This window comes from Gopherus evgoodei, chromosome 10 (assembly GCF_007399415.2).
Source record: "Gopherus evgoodei ecotype Sinaloan lineage chromosome 10, rGopEvg1_v1.p, whole genome shotgun sequence".
Classification (NCBI taxonomy): domain Eukaryota; kingdom Metazoa; phylum Chordata; order Testudines; family Testudinidae; genus Gopherus; species Gopherus evgoodei.
In genome coordinates, this window is record NC_044331.1 from 7879968 (window position 1) to 7900910 (window position 20943).

Here is a 20943-nt window from a genome sequence, read left to right on the forward strand (position 1 = left end):
AGTGGGGATGAGCTGCTGGTTTTCTTGTGAGAAATTCAGGGTCTAGGTAAGAGAAGTGAGAATAAATGATGACCTACTTAACCTATAAATACCTGTGATGTGGCATCTGCCCCACGCTGTCCAAGAAGAGGGGAATGTGGATAGTGACATGGCTGAAGGGCTGAGCCATGACGAGGATGCTGTGATTCTTGATGCTGCCAGAGGGGTTGCAGGTAGACTGAAGAGAAGGAGTGATGGGGTGCAGATCATGGATGGGGGTGTTGGTCTTGAGCTAATCCCCAGAACAACCAGAAGGAGTGGCCAGTCTGGCAGTGAGTGATGCGCGCTGTGACAGTGGCGTAAGGGCTCTTGGTGTTATACTGACATTTGGCAAACTAGTGTAAATCAGTGACACTTGGAAAAGCAGGAAATAATCTATTGTTTCCCAATGTACATGGCTAATAACCCTGGCTCCTGGGAATGCTGAAATTAGTTTTATAGCTCTATGACCTCTCATTCATAATGTGACCAAACGAGCACTCTGATGAGCACACTCCATTTTTAGATAATACAGCACAAAATTTGGAGGCTTAATTTGCCAGTATCATCTTTTAGCACTGGTCATGTCCAACAAAACAGTCAGTCTGAATATAGATTTTTACTTCCAATAATTACAAGTGAAATACTTTAAAACATGCAGTAAATGTTGCAATACTAATATATTGAGATATACCTATCTCATTGAACTGGAAGGGACCCCCAAGGGTCATTGAGTCCAGCCCCTTGCCTTTGCTAGCAGGACCAAGTGCTGATTTTTCCCTAGATCCCTAAGTGGGCCCCTCAAGGACTGAACTCATAACCCTGGGTTTAGCAGGCCAATGCTCAAACCACTGAGCTATTCCCCCCCCAATAATAATAATAATAATAATAATAATAATATAATATAATAATAACACTATGTAAATGAACAGTCTAGCATCTTCTACAGAGCTGGTATAGAAGTTGTTTTCCTTGTGGAAAATTTTCAGTTAAAATGAGAATTGTTTTCATTTTGTCAATTTTTTAATGAAATATTTTGTTTAAAAATTAATCAAACCCGAACCCCAGATATTGTTGTTCTGGGCAACTGGAAATGTACAAAAAAATTGCTTTTTGGCAAGCAAAGTTATACAAATTTTAGCTGATCAGGCAAATTTTTTTTTATTTAACTGAATTTTTTTGCCCAACTAGCTAAAACTTCTCCATTTTCAGCTGTAAAATAATAATAAATATCGGTTTTGGTTTTTCAGTGAAAACCTTAAAAAGTCATCAGAGGGAGATTCCCACCCAAATTTCCATTTTAATGAAAAGCTGTTTTTCATCAGAAAATATTTTGAACTAAAAACTTCTATCAGCTGTAGTCATCTAACTTCCAACACATGTCAAAATACTGGTACTTTTACTTGTGTTTTGAAGCAAGAAAGAAAACGTGTATTTCAAAGCATTCTGTTTGATTTCAGTGGGTGTAAGTTTCTTTTTTCTCTCTGAAGAAAAGAGAGAGGAATTCTTGTTGGGGGCAAGTATACACTACTGTGTTTGCACGAGAGAGCAGGAGAAGGATGAAAAGAAGAAATAAAGAGGGAATGCATGACACGTATTTAAAACCGCCACCTTATAGGGTAGCTAAGAAGTTCCTTGTGTGTTAACTCAGGCTAAGAGTGGCATTTGACAAACCTTGCCCTTTCTAAAATCGCTTTACATGTGATCTTGCGGAATGTCACCCACCACTAAAACCCCAACAAATGTCACAGTACTAGACCTGAAAAGTGAACCTAGATCTTCTGCCGAGAAGTATTCTCCGTAAGGATAAAAAATGCCTGAGCTTGGAAGCAGAGAGCTGCTCACTTTAGGTAGAAGGCAGAGTGCTCAGGGAAAAAATACCCTAGCACTTTTGAGCCTGCTCAACCAATGACTGCCTTCATGTTTAACTTATTAATTGCAGTTTATGGAAGATGAATGGTGACTTCCATCAGTGCATGGAGTCTGGAGAAAATGTGGCTTAAATCCATAACGGCATGCAAACAATCCCTCCCTTTTTAATTCATCAGCAAAGACTCAGCGAGTCAAGCTTGTGGGACTTATTTTTCAGGATATGTATGTGTGGCTTTGGGGCCAGTGTGCATGGTTTACATGGAAAAACATGCTCATAGGAGCATATAAAAGCACTCCTCTTCAACACTAAGGGTCTGTTGATAGAGATTTTGATGAGGGAATTCAGTGGCTTGATTATCAGTGTGAATGGTCTGAATGTGGACATTGGATAAAGCTGCATTCTAAGAGTACTTAAGTATTATGAGAGTACCTGGTGTGCTTAGATGAAGCCAACATGATTTTAATGCTAGCAGATGAAAGAAGAGAAGCAGAATCAATGTTCCTGCTGTTTTAGGACTGTTAGGGTAAATCTGTAGACCCAGATATCACAGGTGAGCTCCACTCTGAAAAGTGAAAGTTCATAAAATGCCACAATAGCTTAGACAAACAAATGCTGATGGGAAAAGGTGCACAAGGGAGACTGAATTCATACAAACAAAGAGGCTGACTGGTGTAACTCAAGTATTGTGTTCAGATCATGCCTGGTAAACAAGAAAAGTAGGGGATGGAAATCAGTGAACCAAAATTAGTGTGGCGGATAAAATAATGAGGGTATGGGCTAGTCCACCCATCACTCTTTTTTGGGGTCCTTAAAAGATTTTTTGAGGAAAATTGGAGGACATGAATGGAGGAGGGCAGCGATTGCTGACTGAAAGGAGTGATCTCTACCAATATGGCTGCCATCTCCACTATCTCCTGGAACTCTAGAATCCACCATAACACTACTAGATATCCTAAAAGATGTCCAGACCAGATCGGGCCAAAGGGAGAAACCTAGATGACCACACCACCTCCACCGTCTCTGACTAAATCCCAACCACCATGTGGGAGTGAGACTTTGCCATCTACCCTCACCCCCATGTGTCCTTTCCCCCTCCATTTTATTTCTTCTAATTTCTGTCCTCCTTTGCCTTCTGTCTGTAAAAAGTCTGGGTTAGCTGGCCAAGACTGGATATTTTGCAATACTGCAGTGAGCCTATGACCAAAAGCACAACTAAAAGCAGTGCCCTACACAGCCCGATGCTGGTATAAATTTGCAAGGCCTTAAAAGTGGTTAATAAGATTGTGTTCTGGGCCTGTTTCTCCAGCAGTGAGGTGGCAGCATCAGAAGCTGCATTTTCTATCTTTGCTGTTTTCACTCCTCTCTCGTGTGTTTGTCTTTGGTCTTTTAGGAAATGGGAACAGACTTTAACAACCGCTTCTGCCCATCTCAGCTAACTTCTTCTGTTTTCCCCCAATAGGACAGGTATTACTATTTATGATACCACCTAAAAGATGGTCAAACAAGCCCCCCCCTCCTTCTAATAACTCTCTTGAGTTAAAGGGAACAAGGGATGTTGTTCATATGAAAGCCTTACTTAATACTTGACATTTCAAATGCTTGAACTGTTTTTCCTTCGTTTTCTGTATCTTTATTAAAAGGTGAAAAGGATTCTTAATGGTGTGTTTGCCGTGGTACAAAGCAGGTTGAAATCTCTGTATTCCAAGTCCCGAACTTTGTTTAAAACTGTCTGATGTTGGACAGTGTTAAGTCTTTGGGACCATATTATTCTAGTCCTACAACTCGTAAATAAACCTGAGGGCAAGGAGACTGAAAATTATTCTGGTCAGTTGTAGGCCCGGCTGCCAGGTTTCCTCAAATCCATTTTAAAGAACAGAGGATGAAATTCCAGGCCCACTGAAGTCAATGAGAGTTTTGCTGTTGACTTGAGCGGCCCGCATCTCTCCCGAAGTGGCTTGAAATGTGTTTGAGCTGTTATTGATATATAGACATTTCTTTGCCAGTGTCATGCTGTCTGGAGTGGCTCAGGACTGTGAGTGCCTACCTCAGAGCAGACTGCCAGAAAACAGGGCAGACACCCCGAACTGGGGGTATGTTCTATAATTAGATTTCACCAAGCCAGTAAGAAATATGAACTCCTGGATCACTATACCAGTCTTACCATGGAATCAGACGGTCCCTTTAGAATGTCCAGTCTATCTTGCCACCCCGACAAACTGGACTTTGCAATAAAATGGTCACTTACACCAAAACTCGCATCATATTTAAGTTGCTTCCAGTCCCAAGAGACCAGTCACTTACCCCTGATCAACTGGTACCCTAGATCTTACACCAAAGACAATGCTGGTAGCCAGTGCTACTAACTAAAGGTTTATTAGCTAAGGAAAGGAAAGGTTAAAGCAAATAAAATACATGCACAGGTGAGTCACAGTTTGTAATTCCAAAGGGTGGCAGTGATGTACTAAACTGCCAGTTTCCCAAAAGTCTTTTCAGGGTACCATGATTGTCTCGGGGGATCTCTGCCTTGCATCTGGCGCACTTCCCTGTAAGAGTCCAAATAGTCCAGCGATGAAGGATCTTTTCTTGAATCCATACTTACAGCTTCGTCTCACAGAAAGCAAGCCGACAGTGTCTCTACCCAAGTGGGCTTTTCCTTTGATGACGGAGAGTGAAAAATGCCATTTGTGTCTTTGACCTCCAGTCATCAACACAAAGACCACTTGCTTTGAAATGAGCTCTTTTCTGTTAGAGTTCTTCATTTGCATTCTACAAGGCTTCTTTCCCCTTTGATGGGTTAGTTGGTTACAGGGGTATACACAGTATAAATTGCTACTTCATTATAATGGGATACAGAAAAGTGAACACAATGCAAGTGACATCCCATTCATTTTGTGAAGTTTAAACACCAAATACAGTCACCTTGATCTATACTAATGCACAAATGAATTGGCCTGGGGCTTTGAGATGAGCTGGCACCTGGTCTGCCAATGTCAGAACCAGTTCTGCAGAACAGATAAAATATCACCAGCAAGAAAGAAAAATAAGCCCCTGTTCAGCAAATCATCTTAAGTACTTCCCCAATGAAGAATTTACTAGTCATCCTTCATCTACTCACTTAACCAAGTGTTTTGCCTACAACAGGGCTTAAGCACACGTTTACATTTTTTGCTGACTAAGCCCATAGATAATACTGTTGGTTAGCATGTGCGTAAGTGTTTTGCTGACTCAGCTCATAGTTAATATTGTTTTTAGGGACCAAACCTTTATGTATAACCCATGGAGCAACGTGCTGTCCTACCATTCTCTCGGGGCACATGTCTGTGCGCTGGTGCAGCTTATCTCTGAGTGCTGGGGCCTTCACACTGCCCTTTCCCTTGCTGGATAATATCTCACATGCATCCCACTAAAAATCTACACAAACCCATCTGTCCTGGGCTCTCACTTGTTAATATTCCCTTGCATGGGAAATTCTCAGGCTTTCATTGCAGGCAGGAGTTCCTTCTGGACCCCTTCTCACCAAGTCATTCCATTCCTTCCCCTTAGGTCCCCCAGGCAGAGGCAGATGCTGATTTTCCCAGAAGAAAGCCACTGTCGGCACCAGTCCTTCTCTAATTACAATAGAGTCTCCAGCACAGAGTCCTGCCTCTGCTGAGTTCAGGTCTGTTCCCAATCACCTACTCTCGAGAGGAAAACAAACCAGGCAGGGACCTGAACCCCGCAAAGTCACAAGCTCACCCTTGACATACTGCTAATACTTCCCCTCCAAGTTAAAAAAAGAAACCACAAACCCATTTTCTGAGAGCCTGGGCAAAGTGTTCTGCTTGTGAATGACAAATCGTTTGGCTTCATAAGGCTTTGCCTTAAAAAGAATCCGGGCACTCGGAGTGGGGAAAGCCAGGATATGCCTGGCTTTGATGGTATACGTGGGAGTCTGCACTGTTGTTGTTGTTAGCTGTGCTTTGGCATTGTGTATATATTCTGTTGTCAAATGCAAGAATTAGTCCATTGTGGGTCCAGTCCTGCAAACTCTCATCCATATCAGTAGTAGCTTGCAGAACTGGCTCTGTTTGTATCCAGAACATCTAATTAGACTATCTCGTTACATATTCCATCCATAGTACACCTCTACCTCGATATAACGCTGTCCTTGGGAGCCAAATAAACTTACTGTGTTATATTGAACTTGCTTTGATCCACCGGAGTGTGCAGCCCCCCCCGCCCCCCCAGAGGTCTGCTTTACCACGTTATATCCAAATTCATGTTATATCGGATGGCGTTATAGTGAGGTAGCGGTGTACTTTAAAAACTTACAAATGTGATAAAGGAGCCTACAAAGAAGGTAGATTTGACTTCTTCCATTTCAGATTTAGTTCGTTTTCTTTCTGGAACAGAACATAGCCCCATGCAAAATCTAAATTTACTCTAGATTTTTCCATGGTGAGGAAAACCATCCACAGGCTGGTTAGAAATCAGTCAGGAATATAATGTTAAAGGCCTTTCAGTTTCAAAAGTTGTTTTGTTTGCTTGGGATTTTTCATTTATACTGTATATACAATGTTTGAGTGGCCAGTGTTTTTGTTATATATTTATTTGCATATTCAATCATTTAAAATCTCTGTAGGTGAAGTGGCTACAGCAACAGGAAGTGAAACGTCGAGTTAAGAGACACGTTCGGGGTGACCCTCCTTTGATTCACTTCAATGACCCAATGTGGTCTAAAATGTGGTATATGGTGAGTATCTTCAGTAGTCGTCTTGTTGCTAGCCAGGTACTTTTTCTATGGTAGGGTTATTTTACAGCGAAATTACTTTTTAAAAAAAATTGAAAGTTTCATTACTCTTGATAGTGTAGCCCATTGACTTCTGTGTTTGCATCCAGTGAATGTGCTTTGTAGCTGTATTAATGTGTCCCAGGATGCAGAAGAATGTCGTCTTTAGAGGCAGTATGGCCTAGTGACTGAGCATTGAACTGGGACTCAAGTGACCTAGGTTCTCTTCCTGGCTCTGCCACTGACCTGCTGGGTGACAGTTGGCAAGTTATTTCCCTCCCTGTGCCTCAGTTTCCCCATCTGTAACATGGGAATGATGATACTGACCTCCTTTGTAAAGTGCTTTGAGATCTGCTGATGGAAAGCACTATAGAAGAGCTGAGTATTATTGTTTTATTGCAATTAGCTTTCATCATGATCACTTTATTACAGGTACAAAATTCTAAGGGCTGAAGCTACCTGTATGCAGTAAGATCATTTTATTTTGATTCATTGATTTGTGGTTGGTAGGGAAAGTCATTTAAAATAAAGGAGTTTGATAGAAATGCTACTTTATAGTCATACAAACTTGAAGATCCCCCAAGTGGAAGAACCGAAGAATATTAAGATTTCAGTTCTCCTCATTAACTTGTTTGGGGATTTCTTGATCTAGTATGTAAATTTAAAACAATCTTACAAATAGCTTGGTAAACTGTGGAATGTAAATGTATTTTTCAGATTATTTGATTCGTTTGCACAGTATCGTTCTTCAGCTGAACTGGGGATGCTTTGAACTCATTGGCACATTGGGATGGATCAGTTTTATAATTTGCCCTTTGCTATTTCTGCCCTCAGCACTGTGGAGTTAAAAACAATCGCTGCAGGTCAGAAATGAATATTCCAGCAGCCTGGCAGAGAGGATATACTGGCAAAAACGTGGTGGTGACCATTCTTGATGATGGCATAGAGACCAGTCATCCTGATCTCGTACAAAACTATGTAAGTAAAAAAATAATAATTGTTTGCCGCTTCTCTGTAACCTTTTAGACTGGCACGTCAAATGGAAAATATGATGAAAATATGATAGTTCAAGGAAAATGGGAGCAGAGACTTTTTCCCCCCAGTGAATTTGTTTCTGAAGAACTTTAAAAATGAAAACATAATTTTAAGATCAGTCATCAACAGAATACTCATAAAGATTGGAAAAAAAGCAAAACTTCAGATTTGAAACATCATTCCCATTGGGGATTAGCCAGCTGACTAGGAGATGGTGGTGGGATATTTTTAAACCTTCATCAGTCTCCTGTAGTAAAATCAGGCATCCTGTGGCCAAAAACAAAGATGATGATGTAAATGGCTTTGCCTAGCCAGAGTTTGAAAAGAGATCAAGCAAGACATAAGACTTTCCATAGCTAATCTCTTTCCTGGCCTTGGGAAGTCTAGTACCTGAGTCAGGCTGACTTTTTAACTGAAAGATCCTGATTGCCAAACACCCAGTGCCCAAATCCTCACTAGGAACGTGATGGGCATTGGATCACATTCCATCTTGGCAACATGGACTGTATCTCATACCTCTCTAGCTTGATCATGACACATATTGGATGGAGGCAATACATTTAGTATAATTCTCCTGGTTCTCACCTGATCCCCATTTTACGGTGAAGTCCCTGATGTGCCAGTCCCTGCTGACTCACCGCTAGCTCAGTGTTTGGATGACACAGGTGTGTGAGTGGAATGCCTCTCTCAGTTATAAACAGGAACTGAAACACTCTTTACCTGTCAAGCCAAGAGTTCGCTGGTTGATGTTTCTCCTGCAACAGTTGACAATGTTCTAATACATAAAACAGCACATGATGTAGCATTCCTACAGGTCTGTAAGATGCTGACAGGGACCATTTCTGACAATCTGAGTCTTCTGTGCCCAGAATCCTCTTCTTTTCACTGCTTTAATAGGTTTGACATGTCTTTGTTATAGGTATGCCCGAAGAGTTAATGATTTTAGTGTCAGATCCTGGGTCCTAACTCCGTTTTTCCCTCATTCCCTATCAGGCAAACTCCCATGAGTGAGAGATGCTAGACCTCAGGATTCAGCTCACAGTGCAAAGCTCGTCATTTTTAATAGATTAATTCTTCCTTTAATTTATTTCAAAAAGCTGTAAAAGAGCCTGGATAGGTGCTTTCTAAACACTTTAAAATAAGTTACTGTAAAGAAGGGCCCACACCCAGCAAACGGACAGGCACGTTCCATTGGCTGACAAGCAATTGCACACTAAGGAAAAAAAAGTTCCTTGTAAATTTCAGTGAGCCCTTTTCAGCTGTTTCTCCTCTGGGCTCGCAAGCTCCGGTTCCCAGCCTGAGGAGTGTGCTGGATTTAATAATGAATGCCAATAGCCTTTTTGTTCGTCTTAAGCAAATACTTGAGAATTAAATGAGAAGTGCCAGGTGATTGCATAGGTCATCTTCCCAGCCCCAGCCCCAGCCCCAGCCCTTGGAGTGCTCTCTTAGTGTTAATGTAGCATCTTACCTGGCTCACAGGCTTTTCATTTAAGTATTTCATTTTATTTGTAGAGTGAACACTTTATAGCCTCCCAGAAGGGTGTAATTGGAAAGGCAGAAATATTGAACCACTTTCTTGTCAGTGGTGAGACAAAGCTTATAACCGTAGGGAAAGGGCATTCTGCAATAACTGAGCCTGGCATCCCAGTTATGCCTGAACTACGGCTGAACGATGAGATGTCTCTGTCAGATCTCAGCAACGAGTGTGGCCCCATTTACATTGCTTCTCCCCTCCAAAGCAGCAACGGCTTCCCAAGTTAATGTTACAGTTGCTTATTAAATGTAAATTCCAGGGGGAGCCATGCCTTGCTGGGGCATGCTTGGGTGATCTCTTCCTGTTACACGTGCTGGGTTAATTCCGTGTTCCTAAGTGGGCGTTAGGTCCGGTCTGTGCTCTGACTAGTTGCGCTCACTAACCAAAGTGAAATGTTTTTAGGATCCTCAGGCAAGCTATGACGTCAATGACAATGACTGTGATCCGAGTCCACGCTACGATGCCAGCAACGAGAATAAGTATGTTGTATTCCTGATAATTCCTTTGTAAATTGTTTTAGGAGGCTGTGAATATTTAAAAGTAGAATTACTTGAGTTGGGGTCTAGCTTATTTCATCTTGCACATGGTCTCCAGTTAGAGTGACCAGATGTCCCGATTTTATAGGGACAGTCCCGATATTTGGGGCTTTTTCTACCCCCTCACCCCATCCCGATTTTTCACACGTGCTGTCTGGTCACCCTATCTTCAGTGGCCCTCGTAGGCCCAAACCTTTCCTCCCCACAGCTCTCCTTCTGGGGCTTGTGCTGTTCCTCTCTCTGGTCCCTTCAATCCGCCCTTTCACCAGTTCCGCTCTGGCTGGCAGCAAAGTCCGTCACAAACAGAACTCATTGGTGTCTCTCCCCTGGTAGTTTACCCAAGTTTTAAATTGGGCCCAACCCATCTCCTCCTTCCCAAGGTGCCTAAGACCCTCCTCTGATTCAGCCGTCACTCCCAGACATTACCCGGCTGGAGCTCAGTCTTTTGGTTCTAGCTTCCAAACTCCCCTGGTGTCAGGGACTTCCCTGCAGGAGCCTTTCTGACTCTCTGCAGTTTCCTGATCTTCCTCTCTCTGTTTCTTGTCCCTCTCTGGCTCTTTATAAGGTAACGCCTGTCCTCTATCAGGCCCCACCCAGGCTGTGAATGAGGCACAAGTGAGCTGGAGCAGTTCCCTCTCCAAGGGGGGAAGACATGTGACATGTAGGCATCAGTTTAATGTCGTCCACTGTCTTCAGATAATTATACACTGTCTTTCCTTGCTCACTTCTTAAGAACATAGGATGTGCCCGAGTGGATCAGGCCCGTAGGCCATCTAGTCCAGGTCCTGTTTCTGAGGAGGGTGTTAGAACCCCCTAATAGGAGATGTTGGATCATCTGCCTCCTTCATACTGACCTCTAATAAAGATTTGCTTAAACCCTGAAGCATGAAATTTAATATCCCTTCCAAAATTCTTATTGTTAATTAAGTTGAGTCTGGAAATTCTCAATAACCATGTAAATGTCCAACCCCTTTCTGAATCCTATCAGATTCTTGGCCTCAGCAACTTCCTGTGGCAGTGAGTTCCACAATCTAATTCTGAGTTTTGTGAAAAAGTATTTTCTTCTATTGGTTTTGAATTTGCCACCTTTTTATTGATTGCCCCCTTGTTCTTGCGTTTTGAGACTGAGAGAGCAGAAGTTTACCCTCCCTAGACCATTCATTATTTTATATATTTTTATCAAGTCCCCTCTTATTTGTCCCCTTTCTAAATCCCTTCCAGTTCTGCCATATCCTTTTATGGGACGAGGTGACAGGTATGCTGGTGAGGCCATAGAACTTATTATATAAAATCACACACTTTTTTATAGCAATTGTCCGTGCTCTGTCAGCTCAACTCCCCACTGCGCCCCGAACTCCTTATTTGAATGTAATTCTGTCCTCCTAATGTGGTGTATACACATCTGCAACCATACAGCATAGCTCTCTTCATGTAAACACCAGTTGCCAAGTAACTTTCTATCAAACAAACGCCAATAGACTTTTTTCATGCCCTGTGTCCCATAATGTCTTGTAAAATGAACAGCTCTACCATTTAAGACAAATGAGTGATGTGTACCAAGTGAGTGTATGTATTGTATGTGACACCCAGCACAACGGGCCACATACAGGGGGAATCTTCTAAAGGCCAATTTGTGAACAGAGAGAGGGTGAATGTTCAGGGGTTTAATGTTCATGTGACTGCTGCTGCTGCTAACAGGAGTCGTGTGGTGGGGTCCTTGAACAGCTAACTGGAAATGTGTCCTCTTGTCTAAAAGGACAAACCAAAAACTATATTTTTAAGGGTCACTATCTGTGAATTCCCTTAATGATGCCAAGCCTCTAAGCACTTTTCCATTTAGATGTCAAAATGTTGTCACACTTTCTGAACCTAGATTAAAGTGGGACTTCCACATGGCAGCACATTTGAAAAGGAAACATTAACACCAAAAAGCAATTTACTTGGCCACTAATGTCCTCTATTCCCCTAGCCGTTATTGTGGGGTTTTTTAATAAAAAGCTTCCGCTCTCTCAAGTCAGTTTCGTCTGCTATGGAAGACTTAAGCCTGAGTTTGTGTCGCAGATGGAGCATTATGACATCACTGTAGAATGAGAGAGGGAGACATGATGGGATACAACATTGCAAATAGCTTAAGCAGCAACGTGACTATTAGCAATCGTGTCCTGGTGCTGGGTGTCACATACAATACATACACTCACTTGGTACACATCTGTGTGTGATTGTGTTGTCAATTACCTACGTGGAAATGTATCCTGACTGTAAATTCTTTTTTTCAGACATGGCACCCGCTGTGCTGGACAAGTTGCAGCTAAAGCAAACAACTCTCATTGTATCGTGGGCATCGCGTATAATGCAAGAATAGGAGGTAAGGCTGAAGCTAAGCTGGGGCTTTCTCTCTGTGTGTGGTTTGCTACTTACACACCTTTATTTCCTGGACCTGTAGTTCTGCCAGTCCGGACTTGTGGGTTGTGATTTCTTGAACTGAGATTGACAGGGGGCCAGTGAGGCTTGGAGCAGTGACCTGGTCTGGAATTGCTAAAGCCTTGAATCTTTGTCGGGACACCCTTATGTCCTTGATTAAGAATGATCCTGAAGCGTCTCCCTCCCCGACCCCTCACCCCCGACAGTGGAGACGTATTTTCATGAAGAGGTTGGGGACCTGCTGAATTCCGCTCTTGAAGACATGGCTGACCATGTGCCCTCTGCATCTTGTAGATCCTCGGTTAGTACAAATCACAGGTGGCTGCAGCTGTTTGGAACCCCTTCCCCAAGATGTGTCGGTTTCATTGGGAAGGGGTTCTTTGGGGTTGGTTGGTTGGTTTTTAGCGAGAGATTTCTCCCACACTCAAGCTGGGCGATTAGGGCACTGGCCTGGCATGTGAGAGACCTGGTTTAAATGCCCGCCCTACCTGATCCAGAGTGATCTGGGACGAAAAGCTCTGGTCTGAATTAGTCAGAGCAAGGATTTGAACCTGGATTGGCTACATTCTAGGTGGGGCCCCAGTCTGCAGGATGAATGGGAGCACACACCCTGATCCAAAAGTGGGCACTCGGACATGACTCCCTGTCCCCAGAAACTTTTCAGAGGTTTTGGGTTTGTTCCAGTGTAGAACAAAAATAAATTTCAAAACTTCAGAAGTTGCTGCCAAACAGAATTGTCATCCTGCAGCCAGCTAAACCAGTGGCCCCTTCTCATTGGTAGTCAGCCACACCAGCTTCAATGAGGGAAGCTGCAACACCCCAGTTCAGCTCAATATTCACATCAGAGATTAACGCTCCACTTGTAATCATTCAGAGGGGCTAATCATGGCTGCCTGGATGTTTGCCTTCCAACTGGAACTGACCAGGGAAGTCAAAAGAACAGGGTTAGGTCTTCGTTTGGTAAAGGACCAGTTTGGGGGTTTATGGGAGCAGCTGCATGCTTTTTCCCTGTATGATCCTCCTGGATTTTTTCCCATATTTAAATATAAAATTGAGCTGACGTGATTTATATAGGATTGAGCCTTTTATAGAACCTGTCCTAAATGGAACAAACAAAGCTTCCATAGGCTTTTGGGAATGTATTCAATCAAGTCAGACCCTGTCTGAAAATTCCTCCCAATGTTTTCACTTCTTCTTGCATCTAAATCCTGGAATCTAGAATAGTCTGTCTCGCTGCATGCTTCGCTCTCTGGGCTCTTTGTAATTTGCCTTGGTAGCAATAGATTTTACTGGCAAGGCTATTATAAAATACTGTTCTCAGGGGCTGCTGTATGCAAGCCGCTTGCCACTTTCCATTATGTAAGTGCAACTTGTGGAGCAGGGAATTGGTGCGGTTTTCTCACAGCTGTGCGATCCCACTTTGCTGCCCTCCACTCAGCTGCTGGAACTGCACGCCAGGGAGGGGCCTGGGCGCAGATTGGCAGGTGAGCGCCTTTCCAGCATTGCACCGTCTTCCAGCTGTTTGGGAGTTGGCAATGCTGCTAACAGGTGGCAGCACTTTGTTAGTGCTGAGTGGAAATGCTGCCTCTGAGAAGGATGGCTGAGCTTGCGGGGAACATGGGAATGCAGCTGCGCTGGCTGTGAGAGGATTTTTGGGATGCTTCCAAAAGAAACGTAGGGTAGGATGTGAGTAGAAGTGGGGAACAGCTCCTTTATTCCTATTGGGTTTCTTTCCCTTGTACAGACTTTCCTACCCCTTTTCCTTCCTATTTATCCCTCATTGTCCTCCTTTCTTTCCTATTCTCTACACTCTCATTCTGGGTCCTTTCTCTCTTCCCTCTTGTGCCCGCCTCTCCTATCTCTTTAGGCAGAGGCTGCATAGCCTTTGGCCCAACGTGCAGTGGGGCTGAAGTGCTGCTGGGACATCTGTGGTCCTTTGATTGTAGAGAAACCTAAGTGTGACTTAGTTGAGGATTGGTTGAGTTAGCTGGTGTTGGTCCTGCTGTGAGCAGGGGGTTGGACTAGATGACCTCCTGAGGTCCCTTCCAACCCTGATATTCTATGATTCTATGTTTCTATGAAGTCAGCAGGAGACCATGTACTTTCTGGAGCTAGATAGAGGTCCGGTTCACCTTGTGTCAACCACACGTGTCCCCTTTCCAACACATCCTTCTCAAATCTCCCTTAAAGGAAACTGCTCTTCTCTTCTGTAACCCTTCTGCCCATCAGAGTTGGCAGCAACAAGGGCTGGGTTCGGTATCTAGGGGGTCTGTTTCAATAACGCAATGCAAAACTAGCTCGAGCCCCCACCCAGTGAACTGGGGCAATTTACATACCACCCCGCTGGGCGCCTCTAAGATGCAATACTTTCACTCTCGCAAGCACAGAGTCTGAGTGTAGCAAAAGCCTTTAATAAAGGAAGGAAACAATGCAGCATTATGTTGGGGAAACACCACAAAAAGGATTCATAACACAAACCATGAGCAAAATACTCACCCCCAAGTAAGTTTGGCAGTGTCCTTTCCCCCTCATGGTCTTAAGTCCAGCAACCCAACAGTCACCCCTCCCACAGTCTCTGTCCCTGGTTAGTGCAGCCCCCAGAGTTCAGAAGCTCGTCTGGAGAGCCTGGGTGGAAGTGGGGAGGTATGGGGGGTATCTTACATTCTCCACTGTTTAGGTTGACGGCCGATTGCCACACCTCTCCGTGGTGTTCTGCTGCAGTCTTCACCACCAGCTGCGCCTCTCCGCCAGCCGCCCTGCTAGCCACTCCTCTCTGCTAGCCGTTCATCAACTTGTCTTCAGCCTCCTCCCACCCCTAACACATCTCTCAAGGATTTCCACTCTCAGTAACTTCAGCTCTTGGTGATGTCAGCTGTTAGTAGGGGGCCTCAGTGCTGGCACACAGAACCATTAGTCCAAAGCAGGTCTAATGCTTAGACCTCAGAATCAGTAGCTTCAGCTCTGCAGCATGTAACAAGACTCCTAACTGAGTCAAAATTAATTCTGTTATTACACTATGGAGAGATCAAAGTGGTGTTTGGAGCCATCAAGAGGGACCCACACTGCCAAATGCCCCTACCTATCCCAGTCTTTCTCAATTCACTGGGCTTTGGAACCCGTGTCCCTTATCTAGTGAGTGCTTCTAAGTTGAGGGTGAGTCCCTCCATCATAAAATGCCAAGTGCAGTTCTACTGTCCTTGATTCACATCCCCAGGATAACAACACTTTATTACTCCTGCCCCAATAACAAAGAGACTAGGGATCCCACAGCAGCCAAAGTGACCACTTGGGCAAGCAGTCCCATCATGCTAGGTGGGTGTGCCCATGCAACCGAGATCAGCCCCTGAAGGCTTTTTTTTTTCCACAGCTCACCACCAGATGCCAGGGTGGAGCTCATTCTGACTCTGCTTGCACTTCCTCTTCCCTGCATCCCTTCTTTGCCCCCTCCCCCTACTGATGGTGGAGACAAACATATTGTTCTTTAGAAACTGGGGGTGGGGGAGCAGCTGTTCCTGTCGATGCGGAGGCTGGTCATTTTCAGAGATGCGTCTCTTGCTGCAGGTGGGTCCAAGCACCCAGAGTTCAGACCCTTTCTGTCCTGCCCTTGCAGACAAACAACACATACCAGGAGGGGGCCGCACTTTCCGGCAGATGGAGATTTGAGCTATTAGCATGGTTTTCAATAGGATCCCATCTCCGCAACTGCCATGTGTTTGTCAGAGATGCTCTTACATTCTTTGCATGCACATCCTGGGCTGGAATAGGGTGCTCCTGCTGCAGAGAGAGAGCATCAGTTTTTTGACTCTCCATGTTCTACTCTCCTGAATGCTCAGCATGTTGGATATAGTATCTCCCGGGCAGGCCAGCCTGCCTATTTGCGCTGTGGGTAAAATTGCTAGCCCAGCGTTTGAACAGCTACCTGTGTCACTTCAATACATTTTCTTTCTCAGAGCCAACTGCAGAGCAACAGCAAATGTTACTTTTAATTAAATACATTTAGATGTTCCTGTCCTTCCATCCCCGCAGGAACTTGAGATTTCCATTTAACGAAATATATTCAATATATAACTGAAAATGACTAATTTTTAAACTACCTTTTGTACAAACCCTGGAACAATGGGCCACCAGCCCCCTGACCTTGGCACAACTGTAATACAAATAACAAACAGTAATGAAGTAAATGAATCATTATCAGTAAATTTGATTCATGATGCTAATTAGAATCACGAAGTTTGGTTCATAGATATGCTAATGCAAACAAAAAGATTTAGAGCATTTTAAAGGATCAGCTTACCCCAAACACTAGTCTAATCAGCTTGGTTTTCTGGTATAGTTATCCTGGTACGGCTATAACAGCAAACCCCTAGTGCAGACACAGCTTATCCAGTGGTTCTACCAGCTCCTCTAGCAAAATAAGCTTCACCACCAGCAGCACGTTTATGCCAGTATAACTGACAATAGGGCTTTTGCCAGTATAGAAATGTGAAAAAATTAGGCGCCTAGCCAACATTATTCTCCTAGCAAGTTTCTGCTATAGCCCTGGCCTCAGTGTTTGGCCAGGAGGGAAAAGCTGCAGGATGGGAACGACGCAGCTGTGACTGCAGTAGCTGGGTGAAATGGCCAGGCAAGTATACTGCTGTGGTTCTCTCTGTGGTGTGAAGATCACTTTGCTTCTTCCACTAGCACAGGTGCTCAGGGAAAGTGCTTTTTGGGAGACAGTAACGAGATTGCCCCAGGCTGCACCCCCAAGTGTTTTGGGCCTGGACTGAACCTCGTGCTGAGATTTTTTATTTCCTTCTGTGACCTCAGCTTAGCATAAGGAAAATAGTTGTTGAAGAAGATACTGTATTTCTCTGCTGTATCATGCCACCAGCTGACCCTTTACTCCAGATCCCCTGCACAAATTCTATATCTCAGCTCCACTGTTTGAGACCTAAGCGAAGGAATCCTGGAGACTTGCATTTAGAGAACCAGATGCCTTATTTTACCCACTTGGCCCTGCCCTGAAGGCTGCTCTCGCGCTACTGGAGTTTGTAGAGGATTGTTTTTTTTCTGATGGGTGTTTGGCTTTTGTTGGTGAGAGAGATGGAATCATGGAAATGAGACTTGAGTGAGTGCATCCAATAAATCAACCACTAGACTCCCCCCAGAACAGGAGTATCTCTCTCTTTAACTTTTGAGCGTCCGCCTAGTTCTCTGCATGGGTGTGTACACGCATGTGCGTCCGTGTGCATGGCACATCTGATTTCTGTGTGATCCCAATGCAGGGGAACGAATGCAGACCCTATTTTGAAACGTTCACTACATGCAAGTGTGGTACATTCACTGGAACTCTGTACTGGTTAAAGGCACCTGTGACAATTCCCTGTTTTGCGAAGCAGGCAGCACTGAAAGACACTAATGCCATCAGTATAAATCGAGGCTGCAGCAAACTGAGGATGCTGATTGCCTGGTGGAAGCATGCAGGGCCTTTCTGTGGACTGCAGCTGGAGTTACAGGTATTCTGCCTCCTACAGGATCAGGGCCTAAAATGCACATGGTATATTTCAAGTGCGCACTCCTTAATAACCATGGAGGCAGGAATTACTTGTCAGCTTTATAAAAAATGCATCACTCCCTTTTGAATTTGACTTCTTTAATGAGTACCTCCATGTGTGCACATGTTGGGGAGACTAGAAACGCTTTGTGGACCAAGACAATAAAACTGGCAGACCACTCGAGGTTGTAGGTTTTGGTCAATTTTTTTGAAACCGAACCTTATAGAGTTACCAAATGTGGAATGGAATGTGCTGTTGCTTTAGCAAAAGTGATTCTAGATGGATTACTAAAATAAACTCGCGATTTAATGAGCAAAACTTGTCAAGGAGGCCTATTTGTCACACTCAAAAAGCTACAATCTAATTTTACTGGCTGTTCTTCATTGCTCTTGCATTGCTGTTTATTTGCTGTAGGCGAAATACATTACTGCTTAATAAACAAACAGTGATCTTGGCATACCTTCTTTTTTCCCTTCTCTTCTTTACAGCCTGCATTCTGAAACTTTTATTGCTTGCTCTGTGGGGAAATAGCTGATTTATTTCCCTCTCCCGCCCGTCTCTTAGTTAACTTTGGTTTCCTTCTTCCAAACTCTCTAACCTATAGATCCTGCTGCAGTATTATGTAAATTTGGGTTTGATTGCTAGCATATTGGATCTGCTATGTGATGAGTCTGAGGGGATATTTTCCCTCTATACAAGTGCACAACTGGCAACATCTTTAATGGGAACAAAGTAAAGGGAGAATTTATACAGCTTGTTTTTTAGGCCATCTACGTAGGTATGGACGGTACCATTGTCAGTGTGCCTTGCAAATGTCTCAACATCTCTGTGAGGCATTATTAGCCCCATTTTAGATGGGGAACTGAAGCACAGAGAGATTGTGACTTGCTCCAGGATCTGAGACAGGAATTAAGTTCAGATCTCCTTAGTCCCAGTGCTGCTCTACATGTCCATCTCTTCACTGCAGACTCACTAAAGGCAAATCCTTCATTGGTTCCTAGACATTCCAGATGGGCAGAGTATCCCCATCAGGCCTGGGATGTAGCTTCACCTTCACCCCTTACAGGACTTGTCAGATATTAAATGACAAGATTTGAGCCAAAAGGCAAGGTAGAAGTGAAGTGGATGTGAGGAGCATTTCTGCCTGACCTGCCGGACACCTAATGCACGTAGTTCAGCCAATGGCTTACATTGTCCCAAAGCTGCTGTTACTCCAGCTCTTCTTCTCTTACATGTAGTGCTGGACATGTCACTCTGAAGAAGAGTCTTCCAATCATGAGCTGAGCGGGGTCCCAATTCTGCAAGGTGCCAGGCACCCCCAACTCCAGCTGACTGCACCAGAGTTGCTAGCACGTGGAATTGGAAAGCTAGTTTTTCCTCCCGCCGCCTGAAGGGTTTAGTGCTTTAAATTATGATGCTACAAAAGGTTTTCTCTTAAAAATGAATAATGTGCAAGATAAAGTAACAGTGGTGATAACGCTGTTTTCCCTCACATCTGTCAATCCAGGATAAATTAAGGTGTGATAGTGACCAGCTATCTGAAAAAAACCTTGTTTGGTCTGAATAATAAGCACCTGTGTAGCACATGCAAAAAAACAATTCCTTGTCACCTGCCCATGCTATTTAGGAAATGTAAAATGCTGCTGTAAAACGTAGCCCTGCCTAGGGGTGACTTTTTAGTGTTCGCTTCAGTTTCGTTAGTTCACTTTACAAAGAAAAGAAGCTTTGGTAAATGTCTTTGCTCCTTTGCTTTGTATTTTGAAGATTGTTCCCTGCTAGCAGCAGACGGCATTAGAAAAAATATATTTGAATTGCCTGCGGTCCAGAGCACGGCTGCAACGGTAATTAAATCTGTCTGCATTTGTTTGGCTTAAGAAAAATAAGTGTGGAAAGGGAAGTGCATTTTTATGAATAGGCGTCTGGTTGGCAGGCTCCAGTAGGCACAAAAATGATCCAGTGCTAACTTTCAGCCATGAAGCCACTTAATAGAGTTACTAAACCAGACTAACTGAACATCAAGGAAACAGACGGCTCTGAGCTGTTTTTGTCCACTGTTGATCTTCACCAGGGCAGCTGCCTTCCGATTGCCCCCTCTTACCATGGGGGGCTCTGAGCACTCGGCCCCAGTCTTCCTCTCCATGCCAGGCTCTCTTGCCTCAATAATGTCCCTCCTTGGGGCTGTTTTTGATATCAAAACCTAGTGTAAGGTGTTCAAAACGTTAAGTCTTGACACAAAATGAGGTCAGATTTAGTGATCCCAATGGATCTTTCTGGCCTTGGGATCTATGGATTTATGAAAATCCATGTCTCACCTCGGTGCCAACAGTCATTAAAATCACCTGAGAGACAAAGTTTGTGAGGTAATATCTGTTACTGGACCAACTCTGCTGGTGAGAGAGAGACCGGCCTTCGAGTTCCCTGGGCCTGTCCCAGCTCCGACTGTGGCGTCTCTCCTACACACACCCAGCTGAGCACGGCTCTCCTGCAATCACTCCTGACTGTGCCTGCATGCCGTGGCATTGGCACTGAGGGAAGGAGACTCCTCTTCTCTGCTTTCAGCGCTCTGCCTGTGCTTTGAACCTGTGATGGGGGGGTTGAGGACAACCAGTTGCAACAAGGTCTCATTAGCAGAGAGGTGGGGGGAGGGACAGGGACTTCCCTCTGAAGCCTGTTCCCCCTTGAATCCCTATCCCACCCAGCCTCCTTGGAGCCTCTGTTCCCAGAGGGTGGTACACAAGTCACTCCAGTTTCACCTTGGGTCAGGCTTTGCTTACTGGATAACCTCTGTGATCAGACGCAGCCTCCCCTATCTCCATGGGGATGTGTCAAGCCAAAGGCAACATGTATACACATCCTTAGCCTAGTGTACCATTAACAGATGATGTATACGGACATTGTCTCTACCACAGTGATTCTCAAACTGGGGCCGCTGCTCGTGTAGGCAAAGCCCCTGGCGGGCCAGGCCGGTTTCTTTACCTGCCGCATCCACATGTCTGGCCGATCACGGCTCCCACTAGTCGAGGTTCACTTCTCCAGGCCAATGGGGGCTGCAGGAAGCGGCGCGGGCCAAGGGATGTATTGGCCGTCACTTCCAGCAGCTCCCATTGGCCTGGAGCAGCGAACCACAGCCAGTGGGAGACGCGATCAGCCGGACCTGTGGACATGGCAGGTAAACAAACCGGCCTGGCCCACCAGGGGCTTTCCCTACACAAACGGTGGCC

General features: G+C 44.4%; 1 protein-coding gene across 11 annotated transcripts in view; it reads left to right on the top strand.

Moving 5' to 3' along the window:
* PCSK6 (proprotein convertase subtilisin/kexin type 6) overlaps nucleotides 1–20943 on the top strand; it is a 154321-nt gene that overhangs the window by 76688 nt on the left and 56690 nt on the right. For 10 of the 11 annotated variants that reach the window (XR_004002337.1, XM_030577701.1, XM_030577705.1 and 7 more), the window contains 4 exons: nucleotides 6513–6623; nucleotides 7494–7637; nucleotides 9631–9707; nucleotides 12041–12129. Coding sequence is in view for 10 of the 11 variants with exons in the window: in XM_030577701.1 (XP_030433561.1) it covers nucleotides 6513–6623; nucleotides 7494–7637; nucleotides 9631–9707; nucleotides 12041–12129 (421 nt within the window). In the remaining variant the exon portion in view is untranslated. Of the gene's footprint in view, nucleotides 1–5434; nucleotides 5550–6512; nucleotides 6624–7493; nucleotides 7638–9630; nucleotides 9708–12040; nucleotides 12130–20943 lie in introns of all 11 variants that reach the window. The other variant, XM_030577707.1, reaches the window with a different exon arrangement.